Source organism: Sorex araneus, chromosome 1 (genome assembly GCF_027595985.1).
Source record: "Sorex araneus isolate mSorAra2 chromosome 1, mSorAra2.pri, whole genome shotgun sequence".
NCBI lineage: Eukaryota > Metazoa > Chordata > Mammalia > Eulipotyphla > Soricidae > Sorex > Sorex araneus.
In genome coordinates, this window is record NC_073302.1 from 190,933,612 (window position 1) to 190,954,606 (window position 20,995).

The window sequence follows — 20,995 nt, forward strand, 5'->3', positions numbered from 1 at the left end:
TAGCACTCATCCTGGGGATGCAAGGATGGTTTAACATCCGAAAATCAATCAACATCATATCAGTAAAAGAAAAGATAAAAACCATATGATCATATCAAATACACAGATAAAGCATTTGACAAGATCCAGCACCCATTTCTGATGAAAACTATCAGCAAATGGGCATTAAAGGAACTTCCCTCAATATAGTCAAAGTCATCTACCGCAGTCCATGGCATGCATCATTCTCAGTGGGGAGAAACTAAAAGACTTCCCTCTAAAATCGGGCACAAGACAAGGTTGCCTGCTCTCACCACTCCTATTCAATATAGTACTGGAAGTTCTGGCCATAGTAGTTAGACAAGAAAACGATATCAAGGGCATACAGATAGGAAAGGAAGAGGTCAAGCTATCACTATTTGCAGACAATATGATACTATACTTAGAAAACCCTAAAGACTCTACAGAAAAGCTCCTAGAATCAATAGGTTTATATAGCAAAGTGGCAGGCTACAAAACCAACACCCAAAAGTCCATCGCTTTCCTACATACAAATAATTAAAGAGAAGAAAGAGGAATTTAAAAAACAGTCCTGGGCCCCTTCGTTGCTGAACGCCCAGGATCCTGGAGACCAAAGAACTACTTCCGGCAACCAGCAGCTTCTTGCCAAAATGTCTTAGACTGTGAACTAAGCCATGCCGCTCTGGAAGGGGAAAAGCTTCTCTCTCAGCCTTTCCTTTCCCAGGAGGCGGCGTGGCGACCACCATCTTATAAGGCCCACTAAACAGAGGTATGAGCTTGCACGATGCGAGTTCTGACAGAAATTTCTCTGGACTTAATTACTAAAATACCAGAAATCCAAAACATCTGCTCAACCTCATATGCTCTTCATTCTCAGCAATGGAAAACAAATTATCAAATGATGCCTTTTCGACGGGTATGATTGTTGGGGGAAATTTCCAAATAATAATAGTGAGTTTTCTGTTGAAATATTGAATGTAATCAAAGGAAAGAGAAAGTAAAGTGAAAATCATCAGCCACACAGGCAGGGGTGAGGGTGGGGTGGGAGGTATACTGGGGTTCTTGGTGGTGGAACTTGTCCACTGGTGAAGGGATGGGTGTTTGATCATTGTATGACTGAGACTTAAGCCTGAAAGCTTTGTAACTTTTCACATGGTGAGTTTATCACTGGATCACTGTGATTCAATTTAAAATAAATAAAATAAACAAATAAATAAAAAAATAAATGAGGACACTAGGAAATGTAGACACATCCCATGCTCATGGATTAACATTATCAAAATGGCAATAATCCCCAAAGCACATACAGATTTAATGTGATCCCTACCAGATATGTTGGGCTAGAAACAGACCCGCAGACCCATGGAACAGAGCTGAGTATTCTGTCACACGCTCTCAAATATATGTTCACTTAATCTTTGACAAAGGAACAAAAAATGTGAAGAACAAGGAAAGCTTCTTCAACAAGTGGTGCTGGGAAAACTGGATAGCTACGTGCAAAAAGATGAACTCTGACCTCTGTCTAAAGCCAAACACAAAAATCAGATCAAAGTGGATTAAAGAACTCAATGTCAGACATGAATCCATAAGGTACATGGAGGAAAATGTAGGCAGAACCCTCCAGGACACTGAAGCTAAAAGCGTCTTTTAGGATGAAACACCACTGACTAAGCAAGTGGAAACAAACAAACAAATGGGACTACGTTAAACTAAGAAGCTTCTGCTTCCATATGACCCTGCTTTCACATGACCCTGCAATACCACTTCTGGGGATATATCCCGAGGGTGCAAAAACGCACCATAGAAATGACATCTGCACCTATATGTTCACTGCAGCACTATACACAATAGCCAAAATCTAGAAACAACCCGAGTGCCCTAGAACAGACAACTGGTTAAAGAAACTTTAACATCTACATAGCTACACAATGGAATACTAAGCAGCTATTAGGAGAGGTGAAGTCCTGAAATTTGCTTATAATTGGATAGACATAAAATGACTGCACTCATTTATGGAATATAAAATAACATGAGACTGCCATCCAAGGACAGTAGACACAAGGGCCAGGAACACTGCTCCATAGTTGGAAGCCTGTTTCATGAGTGGAGGGGAGAAGGCAACTGGAATAGAAAAGGGATCACTAAGACAGTGATGGTTGGAGAGATCGATCGGGATGGGAGATGTGTGCTAAAAGTAGATAGATTCAATAAAAAAAATCTATTCAAAAAGTAGATTCAATAAAAAAAATCATCATCATCATCATCACTGTCATCCCATTGTTCATCAATTTGCTTGAGCAGGCATAAAAAAATAAAAAATAAAATAGTATTAGTGGAAACTGATATGCAACATTACAGAAAATCTGACTTATAGAAAGGACTGGAAAAAAGCATTAATATAGTAATTAATAATTTTGGGAAAATATGTCCCCTCCCCGCAAACAATCACTGTCATCCTTTTGTTTGTCGATTTACTCAAGCGGACACCAGTAACATCTCTATTACACTCAGCCCTGAGATACTAGCAGCCTCTCCTTACTGATCTTTCCCAACAACTGGAGGCTCTTTCAGGGTCAGGGGAATGAGATTTATTGTTACTATTTTTGGCATATCAAATACACCATGGGCAGCTTGCCAGGCTTTACCATGTGGGCAGGATACTCTCGGTAGCTTGCCGGGCTCTCAGAGAAGTATGTATATAACTGTGACTATATTTTGGATATGAATATGCCATGGGGAGTTTGCCAGGCTCTCCCAAGTGGGCAACAGACTCTTGGTAGCTTGTCAAAAAAATACATATTAAATGAATCTTTGAGTTTACTACTTACGGTGTAATTCACAAGTGCCTTATTCAGAGATACCAAGTTGTACAAGTCACTACTATGTCTGCAATTGCTGAAGTGTCTATTACACAAAGTAGTATACACTATTACACAAGGTAGCATTAATATAATAAAGATTAGTGTGCTAAATAGAAGCTTAAATCTGGCTTCAATGATTTTAAATGAGTCAATAAACTCAAAGGTTTTAAGATTGAATTATATTACTATGTATTTAGGATAAATTGCCTGGCACATATGTAAATAGAAATACATGTGTTTACAGATGTACAGTCAATTGATGAAAGCACTTAATCATTTCAAGACAACATTATATACATGACTTTATATTTTCATCATAAAAACGCCAGTCTTACACACAAAGTTCTACACAAAAGTTTTTTAGAAAATGGCAGAAATTCTGGATGTGGTTCAGTGGTAGGAAACTTGCCTAGGACTGCCAACACCACAGGCTCCCTGAGCATTACTAGCACTGAATTCTGAGCACCAAGTCAAGAATCACCCCCCAAGTATCACTGGGTGTGACTCCCACACCAAACCCCCAACCAAATACAGAAAGAAAGAACCCCTAAGAAAGAGCCCCTCGAGAGCTGATCAAGTACGAGAGAAGGAAAAAGCACCATCAATGTATTCTGGCCTCTCCTTTCAGCTGGTCAGAAACATCAGAGATGAGCCAGCAGCTGAAATGGGGAGAGGGAGGGAGCAACAGTACTGTGGGCAGGCCTTGCATGGGGCCAAGCCGTGTTCCATCATGAGATCCACTCAGGAGAAAGCCCCAAGACTGCCAGGTATGACTTATTCCCCCACCATTAAAAAAAAGGAGAAAAAGAACATATTTTTATTCAACTTGCAGTATAGCCTTAGAATCATCTCGATATGTTCCTCAGAACTTTATTAAGATATTAAAGCCTCCAATTTTATTTAGCTGGATATTGGTTTGGGGAGCCACATCTGTTGGTACTCAGGCATCATTCCTGTGGCACAAGCTCTTCAGCAGCCCTCTGACCCCATGTACTTCCCATGTTAAAGTCAGGAGGGGCTGGGGATAGAAGTCCAGTCAGCAAATATCATACTTGCTCAGGGCCCGAGTTCCACTGTCGGCATACAACTTCCTCTCCAGTATGCCTGCTATGGTCCTTGTGGACCCCTGCACATCTGGTATGAGTGGCACCATATCCCATGGCCCAGGCATGGAGATGCTGGGCCTGTTTGGCTTAGTATTGCTGAAATGCCCCGTAGGACTGAATACTGCTTGGGAGGTCCCTAAATATATATTTTTTATTTTTTATTTTTTTTTGCTTTTTTGGGTCACACCTGGCGATGCACAGGGGTTACTCCTGGCTCGGCACTCAGGAATTACCCCTGGCCGTGCTCAGGGGACCATATGGGATGCTGGGATTTGAACCCTTTGAACCCGGGTCGGCCGCATGCCAAGGCAAACGCCCTACCCGCTGTGCTATCTCTCCAGCCCCGGAGGTCCCTAAATATAAAGAACAGAAAGGAGGATGGGGTAGGGAGAGACACGTAACAGCAAGCCAGAACAATAAACTTGAGTAAAGAGTCTAAAAAGCCTAGAGGCCAGTGAGAAGTGAGATGGTACAGTAGGTTCATTACTTACTTGCCTTGCACACAACTGACATGGGTTCAATCCCTAGCACCCGCTCTGGTACCCTTAGCACCACCAGGAATGATACCTGAGTGCAGAGCCAGGCAGGAGTGAGCCCTGAGCAACACCAGGTATGGACCAAAACCAGTCCCTCCACTGCCTCCTCCCTCCCAGAAAAACTACTAATGTTCATCTTAAATGCTGTGCTTGCTTTCTCACATCATGCTTTAGAGTAGTTTTTACTTAAAATACTGTTAGGAGTTAAGAGAGTATAACTGATTTATCAGTAAGAGCTTTCTATCATACTTTATTCAACCACACAGAAGAAAGTGCAGAGTAAGCACAAAAGGTTTACCTGAAAAGTAGAGTGGAGAGAGCTCCATGGGTTAAACACAGTCTTAGAGGCCAGAGCCTAGATTTGAGCCCCACAATGCATGGTACCTGAACACTGCCAGAAGCACCCCTGAGCACAGAGGTGGGGTGGGAGGAGCCCCAAGCAAAACTGGGAGAGATCCCTTTCCAAAAGTGAGAACGTTAAAAAGGAAAAAACAATGAAGAACGAAAAATGGTAGAATTAGTAAATTATCACAACAACAACAAAGTTTTGGCACCCCAGCAGTGCTCGGGGCTTCCTCCTGGCTCTGTGCTCAGGGGTCACTCCTGGGGAGGGTTAGGGGAGCAAGCGGGGTGCTGGAGACTAAATCTGAGTCAGCCCTGGGCAAGACAAGCTATACTATCTCTCAGGCCCCAAACCACCAAATATTTTAATTGATAAATAACAAAGCTCATACCACAATATCATGCAAAGTATTATCAAATAGGTCCTGGATATCTCCCAATCTCACAAAAGATATTTCAACACTAGAAATTATGTTCTATGAGGATATGGTGCCACGAGTATATCAACCTGTACCTGCGGGGCATGTACGTAAACAGCCTGATGGTGGTGCCTTCAGACTTCCCGATGCCCTAAAACTGTTGTTGTGCCTTTGGCCAGACACCAACAACTTTGAGACCAAGTTTACCAAGAATGGCAAAAAGTTAAGTTTGTGGGTGTGGCTCAGCTATACAAGCTCATTTATTGGCTTTATTTCAGAGACTCATAAATAAATCTCTAAAGAGAACCAAAGCCACAATTAATCTGGGATCTGTGCATGACTGAACGAACCAGGTTAAATTGGAGGGAGATGCGGGGGTGAGTCAACCGGGAGCCTACCCAAGCAGAGTCCCCTGCTTGATTCCACAATCCAAAATCGCCATCATACTGTCTCAGGACAGACCTCACTAAGACATATCCCGATGATCGTCAAATTTCTCGAGTAGTCTCAGTAACGTCTCTATTCGTCCTAGCCCTGAAATTTTTCTAAAATTTTTCTAAAACCTCTCTTTACTTGTCCTTCCCAACGATGCCGCATTGGAGGCTCTTTCAGGATCAGGGGAATGAGACCTAGCATTATTACTGGTTTTGGCATATGAATACACCATGGGGAGTTTTGTGAGGCTCTCCTATGTGGGCAGGAAACTCTCGGTAGCTTGCCAGGTTTTCCCAGAGGGAGAACTAGGCTATAAGATGTCACTTAGTGTTAGTGACACTAAGATATAATCTGCTGAGAACTAAAGCATTGTGACTGAAATCTCCAGGTTTTCTCAGAGGTGGGATGGGCTACCTCCCTCCATTTCCCAATACTTCTGAAAGCACTGGTAGTCACCTCCACGAACCAACTCCAGCACCACCATGTAAGCTCTACTACTGGCCTTGCTTTAGAAATCCACAAATAAATCTCAAAAGATATATATATATATATATATATATAAACCATGATTAATCTCAAACCCACACAAGGCTGAATAGATTGGGGTAAATAGGAGGGGGTGGGTCAGTCTGGTGCCAGCCCAAGACTCCACCATCTCAGGACAGACCTCACCAAGATATAATCTGCTGAAAGTTCTGGTGTGCGGGTTTTGTGACTGAAATCTCCAGGCTTTCTCAGAGTCGGGATGGGCTACCTACCCCGACCTCCCTGTACTTCCGGAAGCCTCAGCAGTCACATCCACACTCCAAAGGGGCCACCCAATTGAAAAGCTACTCCAGCCTTACCTTCCCGATAAAAATACTGAAAACCTTGAACAAACATCATGACCTCTTAGCACCTGTATTGCAAACCATAATGCACAAAAGGAAAAGGAGAGAGAGCAAGAAGGAAAGTGCCTTCCATAGAGGGAGACTGGGGGTGGGGGAGTGGGGTGTTTGGTAATGGTGCTAAGGAAACAGGGGTCACTGGTGGTAGGAAGTGTACACTGGTGGAGGAATGGGTGTTGGATCACTGTATGACTGAAACCCAATTATGAACAGCTTTGCAATGGTCTATCGCACAGATCTTCAATTAAAAAATTAAAAAGAAAAAGTAATGTGGAGTTCATGACCACTTCCATCAACTTAACCAATAGTTGAATAGCAGTACTACTACATTTAAAAGAAAAAAGAAATTATGTTCTAATACTGAAGAGATTAAAATTATGTAAAAAGCATTAAGATACCTGACAATGCATTTCCATGAAGAGCCATCTTGATCATCTTGTTCTTCTATGTACATTCTGACATTATGATCTTGATCCAACTGATACCAATACATAAGGCCATCTCTGTCTCGGCCAATTGGCTGGAGTCGCATGGTATCAGCATCCTCCTCATTGATAATATTCTTGAACTTGAGATTGTCATCAAATTGGCACTCACAGAGATACTGGAAAATAGCGATGATATTAGCTTAAAATACCAAGTGAGTGATTTTCTACTATAGTAAATGTGGTATATTTGAATGTAGAACTGACCCAGTGACGGGGTGAAAGGAATACTATTTAACATCAATATCCCCTTTTACATCTTCTCATCCCCTTTGATAGTCAGTTTAGAATAATCAATTTAAAGTATAATTTTAAATAAAAATTATTTTAATACTTTGCTTTCAGTCTTCCTAATTATTGTTAAAAATAGCAGTAAGTGTTCCTAATCAATTGATTTACTAAATTGTCAGGCCATTAAATTTTAAATTATAAATTTGCAGGTTTAACTCAGCATTCAAAACCTGAGATTTTGGGGTTTTTTTGTGTGGGGTTGGGGTTGTTAATTTGTAGACCACATAAGGCAGTGCTCAGGATTTACTCCTGATCACTCCTGAAAGTGCTATAGGACTACAGTAACACTAGAGATAGAACCTGGGCAAGGCACATACAAGGTAAGCACTTTACCTTGAGTTGCATTTTAAAGGACTAAATATGCACAAAACTCTCCCAAGTTACAGGATGTGTTCAATGACAATTTCTTAGAACTATTGTGTGATCATTATTCTTGAAACTGCTGTTTTGAAAGTCTGAGATATATGAAAGGAAGACAGTCTTACTGATAACTGCCTCTAAAGAGCTCCTATAGTAAATAATATTAGACAAAATATTGGACTGGAGCAATAGCACAGCAAGTAGGGCATTTGCCTTGCATGTAGCCAACCCGGGTTCGATTCCTCCATCCCTCTCAGAGAGCCCGGCAAGCTACCAAGAGTATCCCGCCCCCACTGCAGAGCCTGGCAAGCTACCCATGGCGTGTTCGATATGCCAAAAACAGTAACAAGTCTCACAATGGAGGCGTTACTGGTGCCCGATCGAGCAAATCGATGAACAAAGGGACGACAGTGCTACTACAGACAAAACATTACTGTATATAAACAGACAATAAAGTCATATTTCCTTTCTGAGTCTCTCTATCCAAAAGCACAATACATTATGTTCCTCTCATAGCCTTGTAACCTTTGCCTGTGTTAGCTGATAGTCTCTTTTTTAGAAGAATCTTTTCCCCCTGACTATACTAAAGATTAGGATCAATACTCTGAAGAGGAAAGTAAGGGAAAAAGGAAACTCAAGCGTAAAAATAAACGTATTTTGAAAAGATCTACTTTTAATCAAGTAGGGTTGACAATGTGAGATTTTATAAAGTATATAATAGCATTCTACTAGTCGTCTTGAAAACAAATGACCTGACAATTTAGTGAATCAATTGATTTGTCACAACTTAATAGAATTTTAAACAATAATTAAGAAGACTGAAATCAACAAAATTAATTTGGAGGAACAACTTGTATCTTCAACTACAATCCCCCCATAAAACAAGAAAAGATCATTAAATCTAGGCACACTTATGTATTAAAAAAGAAAAACTACAGCCACACAGATAGAACAACAGGCTCATCAAAGGCTGCTGGGGGACCCCTCCCTTATCCCAGATCTGCAGTCCTTAAACAGAAAACAAAACACAGAATTTTTGTCATCAGAAGAAAAAAAAATATCCTCAGTCCTATTCCACTATGGAGAAAAATGCTCCTTTCCTTTTTTATTGTTTGGTCACATCCAGAAGAGCACAAGGTTCATTTCTGGTTCTGCACTCAAGGATAATTCCTGGAAGGCTCATGGGACCATATCAGGTGCCAGGGATCAAACACAAGTCAACCTGCGCAAGTCATGCACTCTACCCTTTGTACTATAACTCTGGCCCTGGAAAACGCTTATTTTCTATCTCTTGTACTGTTTCTGCAGTGCAGGGTATCAAATCCCAGTGTTCACATGTACAAAGCAATTGCTCTACTACTGAGCTTCCATCCCAGCATAGCTTGTTTTCTAATCCAAACAAAAAAAGCTAAAATATTTATAAGAAATAATCAATGTATTACCTTTAAGAGTGCTAGTTTGCATTCGACACTCATCTCAAGGTAGCCTTTCTTCTCCATTTCCCATGCCCAGGTGCTATTGAATTCTTGACATATCTGTTAGAAAAAGTTACTATATAAAGTTAATTTTTTAATTGTTAGTTTTGTTGTACAATTATATTAATGTTACTTGTTAATATCAAAAAAAGGAGTTTAAAACAAATGCAATATGCTCAAATCCCTCCTAAATGCATAATCTTTATTTTTTAACATTTATGAAAAGCTACAAAAATACTAAATGTGATGCGATGATTTATGTTGTCCTCAATGATGAACTTGCTTTTCTAATTAAACTTTTTATTAAGATATCATGATTTACAATTATTCATACTATGTTCCAGCACTAGTTTTTTTTTCACATACTGTTTTCCAACAGTCCTACCACAAGTGTCCAACTTCCTTCCACTAGAGGCCCCCAGTCTGTCTCTTTGACAGACACATTTTTAAGTTTGGTTGCTGTGGTTCGGATCTCCTGATTTCCTCAATGTTGATTCCATAATTTGGATACAGAATTACACCACTCCTCTGCAACACCAACGCACCCGAGACCCGTGGCCCATCCTCCCCCTTATGTACCTTCCTCATCGTCTCATTTTGTTTATTTCTCTCCTCCAACCCTCCAACTTCTTTTCTTCTATGTCCTTTTCTCTATATGCTGAGGCCAGGGGTGATCTAGGCATGCCTCTTTTTTTTTTTCCTTTTTGGGTCACACCTGGCGATGCACAGGGGTTACTCTTGGCTCTGCACTCAGGAATTATCCCTGGCGGTGCTAAGGGGACCATATGGGATGCTGGGAATCGAACCTGGGTCAGCCGCGTGCAAAGCAAACGCCCTACCCACTGTAATTTTGCTCCAGCCCCCCATGCCTCTTTATTATAGTGCATTTCCTTACCTAGTCATTCTATATATCACAGACAAGTGATATCATCCTGAGTTTGTCCTTCTGGCTTCATTTAATTCCATCTAAGTTGGAGCAAGCCGCATGATTTCATCTTTCCTTACAGCTGCATATATTCTATTATGTATGTGTGTGTGTATATATATATATATATGTCACATCTTCATAATCCACATCTGTCACTGGACACCTACGTTGAATACTGTACCAAGTGCTGCAATAATTAATAGCATGAATATGTCATATTGAATGTTTTTGTGTCCTAGGGGTATATAGCCAGAAGTGAAGTAAAACTGTTAGGTCAAATCTGTAGCTCAAATCTGACTTTACTGAGAAATCTCTGTGCTGTTTTCTAGGGGTTGAACTAGACAACATTCCCAGTGTGAGTAGATGAGAATTCCTTTACCATCACATCTGCACAAACACAAACTGTTTCCAGTTTTTTGTTTTGGGGCTACACCTGTAAGTCAGAGCTCAGGGATTACAACTAGAGGGCATGGGGAACCGTATGGGATGCTGGGGACCAAACCCAAGTTAGCGATATACAAAGTGCCCTACTCACTGTACTATCACTCCACCCCATTTCCAGCATTTTTCTTTATATGTGTCATTCTCACTAGTGTGAGATGATACTTTACTGTTGTCTTTATTTGAATTTCCCTAATAGTAAGTGATGATGAGCAATTTTTCATGTGCTTATTTGCCATCTCCCTGTCTTCCTACCAAAATGCATACTACTTAAGTTCACTACTGTTTGATGACTAAACATAAGGTAAAAGTAGAACTCCGTGATTCTTTTTTCCCAAGCACATACACTTTTCCCCTAACACAATTTTATGGCATTTTCAGTAACACCAGCATTGTTCATAAATAATCAGAGGGATTATAGGATTTAATCTCTCCAAATAGCCTAGAAGTTTCTTTTGGTAAAGGACAACAGCGTTTTTAAACATCTCAGTGCCGAGAGTAGAGTGGACTCAGGAAGACTTGATAAACATAGACATATGGCTAAAAATTCCCCAATCAATGTATTCCTGACCACTGAAGTCTTTCTAGGACTTACCTTTAACTTAGATTGCCATGCTTCTCTTTCTGCTAAGTGTTACAGGAAGAAAAAGCCTGTGATAGTGTTTGTGGCCATCACACAAAATAAAAGCAAAAGAAGAGAGGCCCTGGGTTTTAGGGTCACTCTGGGGCATGAGACAAAAGCAGTGCTAATACTAATTGTAAAGGTGAGGAACCAGGCATGGGAAGAGGTGCATGTATTCAGTGACTTCGTGCCCTTTGCAAGGGAGAGCAGCCACGGAGGACGCCAAGATGCTAAGGGAGTTGGGGCAATCTGCTGGACAGGAAGCGCCAAGAATGCATAGGACAGCAGTACTGCATCCATGAGTACTGTGATCAAGGACTGAGAACAGGATGGTGCCCTGTAATTAGAACACTATAAAGGAAACAGCTCCACCACAGCCTCATCTACTGGCCTTGTTCCAGAGGCTCATAAATAAATCTCAAAAGGGGATCAACTAGCCCCAAAAATTTCTCAGACACCCATTCCTGGCTAAGATATCTGGGGCACCGAGAGGCAAACAAAGACCTGCAGCCAATTGGTTCCACACTCCAAAGCCACGCCATGCCCTGGCAGAACTCCATCATATTGGGACTGAGCCTCACAGAGAAATTAACCTGCCCAAAAAAAACTAAGGTACACGGTCCCAGTAACTGAAATGTCCAGGCTCTCTTGGAGTGGTACGAATTACCTCCCCCCACTTCCCTGCACTTGCGGAAGCTCCAGCAGTCACATCCACACACCAGAGCAGCAGCCCAGTTAAAATTTAACTACAGGTAAACCATCCAGTTAAAAATTCTGGATTTTCTAGAGCTATTTTCCAATAGCTACAACACTAACATCACCATAGTAGCCATAGATGAAATGTAACAAAAACCAACCAACCTAGACTAACAAAATCATTAACACTGAAGGGTAACTTATGTAACAACAGCTTAGTAAGCCCTCAGACAAGAACTTAATGTCTCCATTGTAAGATACAACAATTTTCACTAATTCTCCTCTATAGAAACATTTCTGATCATGTCTTTAGCCATTTAGTGGTAACAAGCAATATAAAATAAATTATTGTCAGTCTGCTATAGGGATAGGCTTGAGGGGTGGTTGAAAAAATGGAGACAATGGTAGAGGGAAGGTGACAGTGGTGGTGGGATTGGTGCTGAAATACTGAATGCCTGTAATAAATCTTCATGAACAATTTTGTAAACCACAGTGTTTAAATAAAGGGTAGGGCAAAAAAAATTTACATATATAGGCCTTACCTAATTCATGTAAATTTCAAAAACAGAATTTTTTAAGTTTTTAAGTTTTATTAATGAGAGATAAGACATGATTATTAACATAATGATACAAGTGCAGAATTAAATTTAATGCAATATAGTTTAGATTTCAGGGTTCAAAACTTACTTAAATGAGAATAGACATTTCATTATATTGTATTAAACGGCTTAAATTTTCTTATTTACATAGGTCAAAAATCATATAGCAATCAAAAACCATTTTACTGGTTAATTTTCTGATCATTCTATTCACCATCTTGTTAAGTGTTGTTGGAGCAAATATTATAAATTTTTATGTATCTATGGGGGCAGGTTAGGGTTGGGAGGGAAACTGGGGACAACTGGTGGATGGAAGGTTTTCACTGGTGGTGTTGAACACAATGCCTGAAACAACTGTATTATGAACAATTTTGTAAACTGAAACTTTTAAAAATTTTACTAACTTGTACATTACTATCAGGGCAGATTACTATCAAGACAAAATTAATGTAAGGCAGCAATAAAGGCCAGTAACTACGTAACTGAAACCTGTCAGAAGGAATCAAGACTCCCAGAAAAGGACACTTGTCCTTTTCACTCTTCTGGCCAGAAGCTTGAGAAGGGCAAAGTCTCCAATTCTGCCCAGATTCTGTTTAGACTTGGAGACAGATAGGACATACGCCTCGGGAGGCCAGCAGCAAGAGCCTCCAGGAGAAGCGGCAGCCCGACCTCATTCCCTCTAAGTTCCCTACGAACTCCTCCCCCCGAAAACAGATATGGTAGCAGCTTCCACCCTGATGGCTGATGGCCACAGAGGCTCTTTATCACTCCTTCAGCATGTCCTCCTTCAGGTAGCCTTTGGTGGCAGTGGACCAGACCTTTACAGCCACAATCTGGAGCAGCCAGCCAGGAGTGGAGCGCACTGAAGTGAGTTGACTCAAGTTAGGAAACTCTGGGGCAAGGCCCTCAGCCAGCAGGGCTTCTTCAGGAGCAGAGCCCACTTTCCTGGCCAAACACTGATCACCTCTCATGCCTCACCAAATGAACCAGAAGAAGAACTGGGGATGAGCTGACCCACTGCGCGTGTGTGCAAGCACATAGCATTCCAGTGTGTGAACAGGAACACTGCCTTACGATGCACCACCCAGAAAACTCCCTTCCCCTCTGCCTGAGGTTTGCTTCCCATTGAATTTGAGGAAATGCTAAGCATCCTCTGGGGTGGAACAGATTTCTACATGGATCTGCTAATCAATTCATCTGTCATGTGTAGCCACTAATGTGTTATTTCAAAGGATAAAAGTATGTAAAGGAAGAAATTCTGACTTACAACGTACCCTATCTTGTAAGGTCTCCTAGTTTTAGTTTATAGTCTGAACTAGCAACCACAGTCTTCAGATATGATTTAACTAGATCAGTATTTTTCTACATGAGTTGAATGGCTTATGAGAATGATCATAGTTCTTTCGTATTGGGGGGAGGGGTGGACAACCAGCTGTGCTCAGGGCTTACTCCTGGATCTGCAATCAGGGATCACTCCTGGTGATGCTTGGGGGACCATAAGGAGAGTCAGGGACTGAACCTAGGCCAGATGCATGCAAGCAAATACCCTACCTGCTGTACTATTGCTCTGGCCCCAAGAATGATTAAAATCTTATCCACAAAACCCTGCCAAATGGTATTTTACTGTACGCAGAACTAAAACATTTGTTTTTCTCTCTTCTTGTCTTCAACATCTATGACTATAAATATGAAGGTAGAGAAAAAAATGTGTTCCAGTAACATGCCTCTTTATGGAAATTACATTCAGTTCTTCTTTTCCTAAAGTTTTGCTTATAAACGTACAAGGATCCTGAATGTCTCTAATCCCTGATTTCTGACCAACGTTTCCAGCTTGTTTCCTCACTGGCTCCACTGAGCCTTTTCTACAGACTGCAGGCTGGAAGGAAGAGCATGGCAGGTAACACTGACTGAGTCTGCTGTTTTCCTGAGTGCCTAAGGACAGAGAGAGAGATACTGGAGAGAGGGTTCTGGAGATGATCTGAGATGCTGGGCCAACCATTCTTTTAACTCTTGCCTGGATTCCCAGTCCATCCCTGTGAATGACATTTAGTCAATATATTTTAGAAATCTAAGCATAAATCAAGCTTTTAAATTTATTCTTTTAATTAATTAATGAGCTGGGGCACTCCTGGTAATGCTCAGTCACCGGAGTCAGCTGGTTGCACCCTAGGGCCAGGAGGTGGCACTGCTGAGGCACTGTTGTGCTGTCTATCCTAGGACACTAGGGCCACTCAACATAGCTGAAACAGCACCGTTGTACCAGGCAGCACTTGGCCTTGGGGCTACACCTGGCAGTACTGGGGGTGAGGAGGGTATGCATTTGCAAGGGCTAAACAAGGATGCTGAGTATGTGCCCCTATGCGCTCTCCAGTCTTTTAAATGACCCCATAGCATCAACCTTTTGAAATGCTGAGAGCCAATTCTGCAATGCTTCAAACTTGCAGAAAAATAAGGAAATATATTCCATATTGGGCTTTGTTTGACTCCTATCACAAAGTTTAGGATTTGCATTTCTGCTCCTTACATACAAGCAGCACTATTGATGCTTCAACCAATAGAGTATGGTGAAAGTGATCCTTTAAATTCATGACCCAGAAAATCAGTGAGCCGATAAAACTGGCTGTTTTTATAGCCCCTTAATTTGGAGTGGTGTGCATTACATGAAATATGGAACATATGTGATCCTTAAATACTAATTCTTAAATACTAATATTAAAAACAACCAGCCCCTGTTTTCTAAAGCTTCTCTTTCTAGTACTCTAGTCATACAGCATCCCTTCTTCCCATAAAAACCAGATGAGGGGCGCACTTTCATACTTTCATGTCTAGTGCTAGGATGTGTGTAGGGGCTCTCTCCATCCTCAGAGAAGCCCGCGTTCTCTCTTGAGTGTGTTACTCCTACTATTTTTCTTTTCCACTTATCCCTTCCTCCTTCCCTCAGAAACCTCTAAATAAAAACAAAACAAAACAAAACACCCTTTGGATCCGGCTGCGGAGCGAGCATGATGGAAGAGCCCAAGGGAGCGTCCTTGGACTCCAGGCAGCCCACTGAACTAATTCCGGCATGGGACCAGAGACCCCACGGTGCGCTGAAACAGTGGGAACCAGGCATCCCCCAATTCTTTTAACCTGTCTCTCTCTCTCAACTCCTCCCTCCTGAGCACAGCGCAGGATCCACGGTTTTCCTGAGTGCAAAATGGAGCCGGCGATCCAGCTGAAACAGGACGCTTTCGCGCGCTTGCGGGAGACCCCAGGGGGTGGGGGCGGCGACCCCCGCCCACCGCAGATAGATATTTAAACCCACCTCCCCCACGTGTGCTTCCCTTTGGATCCGGCTGCGGAGCGAGCATGATGGAAGAGCCCAAGGGAGCGCCCTTGGACTCCAGGCAGCCCACTGAACTAATTCCGGCATGGGACCAGAGACCCCACAGTGCGCTGAAACAGTGGGAACCGGGCATCCCCCAATTCTTTTAACCTGTCTCTCTCTCTCAACTCCTCCCTCCTGAACACAGCGCAGGACTTCTCCATCTTATGAGCACCATAAAAGGGTAAAAGTTTGTAGTGATGTTATTTCTGGTTGTACTTTCCCTGGACTTTATACAGAAACCCAAAACCGCGCGGCCGCTACTGCGGCCGCGCAACCTAATGTCATCTTAGCATCAGCAATATGTAATGGTTCGCTTTTAATGGGTCGGACTTTTGTGGGAGATCCTAACAAGAATAGTAAGTCTGTTGCTGAAATATTGAAGGCAATCAAAACGGTAGCCATCTCTCTAGACTAAACTAAGCTATATCCCCACGCCAGCTGAGAAGAAATTTTCTTCTTTCTCGGGAAGAAACGCGGCGTGTCGTCAACTACAGTGTGATGTCCATTAAGCAAACAGACCTGGTGGCGTGGGAATGGGATATAAGGGGAAAAATTATGTACATGGAACAGTGGGACGCTGGTGGAATCTCGAGCCGGAGCCGATACCAGCGCAAGACCTTCGGTTCCAGAAACTGCTTGCAGACACTCTACTAGTCTATCAACTAAGCCAGAGCCCCACGTCTGCTGATGACGGGAAATAACCATCCTTTTCGTTTTTTGTTTTCGTTTTTTTTTTCCTTGTCAGGCAGCGTGGCGATTACTAAACAGGCGTGAACTCGGTGGCGCGGGGCAAGGGGGAAAAAGAAAAGTTATGTAACAAACAGCGGGACTTAATATCTCTATATTCTTAGTAGTGGAGAACTATCAAATGCCTCCTTGGCAATAGGACTGCTTTTCTTTTTGGGGGGAAACCCCAACAACGGTAGTGAGTTGTGTGTTGAAACATGGAATGTAATCGAGATAAGGCATAAACGAAGTGAAACTTATCAAGTACAAGGGTGGGGACTGGGGAGGTGGGACGGGGCGGCAGGTATACTGGGGGGGTTGGTGATGGAAGATGGGCACTGGTGAAGGGAAGGGTGTTTGAGAATTGTATAACCGACATAATCCTGAGAACTATGTAACCCTCCACATGGTGATTCAATAAAATTAAAAAAAAAAAAAAAAAACAGATGAGGGGCCAGAGTGACAGTAGTGTGTAGGGCACTTGCCTTGCATGCAGCCAACAGAGACTATCCCCAGTGCCCAAAATGGGCCCCCCAAGTCGCCCTCAGAGATCTCTGAGCAGATATCACCCACCACATATGGCCCAAAAATAAACTGAAATAGTTTTTGAGGGGTGGGGGCTTTGGCCACACCCAGTGGTGCTCAGTGCTTACTCCTGGCTCAGAACTCAGGAATTACTCCTAGCAGTGCCTGGGGGACCATATGGGATGCTGGGAATTGAACCCAGGTTGCCAGCATGCAAAACGAACACTATATTTGCTATACTATAGCTCTGGTCCCAATATTAAAAGAAATAAAGAGCAGGCATTGTTGGATTCCCTGCCGCTGTTCTTCCTGAAGCTCCTGGTCAGTGCCACCCTGTCGAGTATACATCCCGGATTTCACCTTGAGGGCTTCAGACACACCACTGAGAGATGGGGAAGGAACAGCACCAAAAGGGCCGCCATCTCCCCATAATCCATAATTGTTGCAGTTCAGTTACCAAGATTTGCTAAATCATTTCTGTGCACTTTCCAAACCACTCAGGCTTGACTCTTCTTTCTTGCAGAGAGCCTATGTTAAGTGAGTTCCCTGCCTCCCTTTGGTCACACCCGCTGCAGTGCTCTCAAGGCACATAAGTCCCCGGGTACTCACAATTCTCTGTGCTTACGTTCAACTCCTCCTTTGTCTTATACTTCTCCTGCATAGTTTCCTCCACTATCCCGGTCCCCGCAACTATTTAGCAGCTCCTCATTCCCTATAATAGCCCTGTTTAATTTCAATAAAAGTGTTGTCTGGACTGAACTTATTTGTGGAATGTAAAATATCATAATTTGAGACTGACACCCAAGGACAGTAGACAAAAGGGCCAGGAAGACTGCTCCACGATTGGAAGCCTGCCTCATGAGCTGAGGGAGAAGGCAGCTGGGATAGAGAAGTGATCACTAAGTCAATGATGGTTGAAGGAAGGGATCTCTCAGGATGGGAGACATGTGCTGAAAGTAAAGGACCAAACATGATGGCCTCTCATTATCTGTATTGCAAATCATAGTGCCCAAAAGTAGAGAGTAAGAGGGAAATTGTCTGCTATAGAGATAGGGGGAGGGTTGGAACAGGGTGGTGGGCGGGGTTGGGGAGGAGAGCTACTGGGGACATTGGTGGTGGAAAATGTGCACTGGTGGGGGGATGGGTGTTCAATCATTGTATGACTGAAACTCAAACATGAAAGCTTTATAAGTGTTGCTCAAGGTGGTTCAATTTTTAAAAAAATGGAAAAAAAAAGTTGTCTGGCAATCAGCATGCGACCGTTTCTTCCACCCATAACCAGGGAAATAATTATTGGCCCCAAATATACCAGCGGACCCAGTGACCACGGGATGGTATAAAAAGATGTATATATACAAGCATACTTTGTTTTCAAAAGCAAAATAGTTTTTCAAATACCTATTAATAAATACAACATAATGTATGTTACAGAATCCAAATGTCTGGTATGTTACAGAATCCAAACTAGTTCCAAAGGACACCACTGCTAAGAATTTGAAAAATTGGGGCTGCACAGCGGTTAGGACGTTTGCTTTGCACAAGGCCGACCCGGGTTCGAATCCCAGCATCCCACATGGCCCCCCGAGCACCGCCAGGAATAATTCCTGAGTGCAGAGCCAGGAGTAACCCCTGTGCATTGCCAGGTGTGACTGCCCCCTCCCCCCCAAAAAAAAGAATCTGAAAAATTGTGTGGTTGTGAAATTTTAGATGCATTCCAAGTAACTTTTCTTGAATGATCTTGCCTTTAATAAGGGTTATTATCTGAGTAGTCAGACTTTTCTTATTAAAGGCAAGTCTTGCTTTGAGGATAACTTGGAAATCTCCCATAGTGACCTAAAGATCACTGGACATTTCACCTTTTAAGAGGAATTCTGGTTCTGTGTATTATCTCTGAGGGGGGAAAAAAAAGGATACATTTGTATGGACATTTGTTTGACCATATCTTATGTGAGCTGACCAGGATGATGCTAATCCTTAAATGAGGTAAGATATGCAAAGTCCTAACCACAGTGTCATACATGAAAAAACCTATCTCCTATTTCTAAAAGTTGACTTTTGCTTGGCTGAAACACCATTACTGGGGCCAGAGTGATAGTACAGCAGGTAATGTGCTTGCCTTGCATGTGGTCAACCCAGGTTGACCCCCAGCTCTACATATGGTCTTCCACAGCCACCAGGAGTGATACTTGAGTGCAGAACCCAGAGTAAACCCCCAAGCACCACTAAGTGCAGCCCCCCTAAACGGAAGCAAAACCCACTATTACTTAGTAGCAGCAAAACAGTCACACATCAATGAGGATCAGACGGTTTTCTGAGCCTATCACTTCCAATAGTTTATTTTAAAAGTTAAGCATATTATGAAACATCAGTTTATGCTGGCATATTACATATTAAGAAAATAATTTATAAATATTTACCTTGATCAAATATTTTTCCCATCTGTCTGCTGTAACAGATTTGCCAATCTTCCTCATCAACTTCAAATGGAGCTCTACCAATTCTTTTGGTACTTAAAAGGAAGGGAAAATACTGTTAGCAAGCAAAAAAAAATACTGGTAAACATTTAACATCATATTTAAAAAGGGTGGGCTGAGGAGATAGTTCAAAAATGCGTTGCATGCTCGATGCCCCAAGTTCAACTCCTGATGCTCGGTTGGCTGGGCTGAACAGCACCCAGGCACACCTAGAGTCCCAAACTCAGGCTCACATTGCTGGGCCAAGCATAGCTGGGAATGGCTCCCCAGCACAGCTGGAGATTCCCCCCCCAACAATAACAACTACAAAACACATACAATAAAAACCTCACCCCACCCCGAATAACTTTCCATAACAGCGAAGCGTAGGGGGAAATATGTCAGAGCACATAATCTCCAGTGTGTGAGGCTTTGGGTTCAATCCCCAGCATCACAAAAGCAAACAAACTGGATTGGTATGTCAATAAAGGCAGCATCAGCAATAATGCAGGTGCTCCCATGTCACTCAAACCAGTGCATCATTTTCTGCCCAACTGATCATATTAATCTTTCAATGGGATATAAGAATGAGAAGGCCAGGATGTGGTTCAAGTGCCTTCCATATGCAAGGCTTGGATACCTGCACTGAATAGTAGTAACTATCCTCCCCCAAAAATAACTGGGTGTGGTCCCCATTAATAATAACAACAACAACAACAGAAAAATGGTATAATTGTACTGTTTTTTGTTTGTTTTTGAGTTGGGGGCATTACCCAGAAACGCTCAAGGGTTACTCTTGGCTCTGCTGCACTCAGAAAAATCACACCTGATGGGGCTCAGAGAACCATCTAGGATGCCAGGGATTGAATCCAGGTCAGCCACATGCAAAACAAGCATCCTACCCACTGCACTCAGGCCCTTATACTGCTTCTTAAAAAGTGAAAACACCTTTAAGAAATTTACTTAGAGAAATGCCAAGGGCAGGGTGGGGGGCAGGGGTTGTCAAGAACGACAGGACATGCGCCTCTCCAGAGGGAAAGAGAGCTGAGACTACATATATCCTCAGACTGATAATTGGCCAATGCTCCTGAGTACGAAGAAGAGTTTCCATCTCAGGCCAAGAATGCAGGCCTATGGTGCAGAATGAACAGACTTTATAAAGATAAGATTTGACAACAGGGCTTTTCCCACAAATTAAAAATTCCCAAAGTGGAGCCAGAGCGAGAGTACAGCAGGCAGAGCATTTGCCTTACGTATGGTCAACCTGGGTTCAATCCTGGCACCCAATCCCCTGAGCAGCACTGGGAGGTTTTCTTGAGTGCAGTCAGGTGTACATACAAAAGGGCAAAAACTATCCAAGACATGGTTCTGGAAAGATAGCTCAATTCCTCCAGTCCCTGGCACCACCAGGAGCAACTCCTAGACACAGAAGGAGGAGGAA

The 20,995-nt window shown here is 42.5% G+C and overlaps 1 protein-coding gene across 3 annotated transcripts in view; it reads right to left on the reverse strand.

Annotated features, from left to right (window-relative positions):
* The window catches only part of RSF1 (remodeling and spacing factor 1), a 148,433-nt gene that overhangs the window by 69,642 nt on the left and 57,796 nt on the right, over positions 1 to 20,995 (reverse strand). For all 3 annotated transcript variants that reach the window (XM_055118650.1, XM_055118537.1, XM_055118607.1), the window contains exons 2-4: positions 19,519 to 19,610; positions 9,165 to 9,257; positions 6,985 to 7,190 (exon numbers count right to left, since the gene is read on the reverse strand). In XM_055118650.1, the coding sequence (XP_054974625.1) occupies positions 6,985 to 7,190; positions 9,165 to 9,257; positions 19,519 to 19,575 (356 nt within the window). In that variant the 5' untranslated portion in view covers positions 19,576 to 19,610. The remainder of the gene's footprint in view (positions 1 to 6,984; positions 7,191 to 9,164; positions 9,258 to 19,518; positions 19,611 to 20,995) is intronic.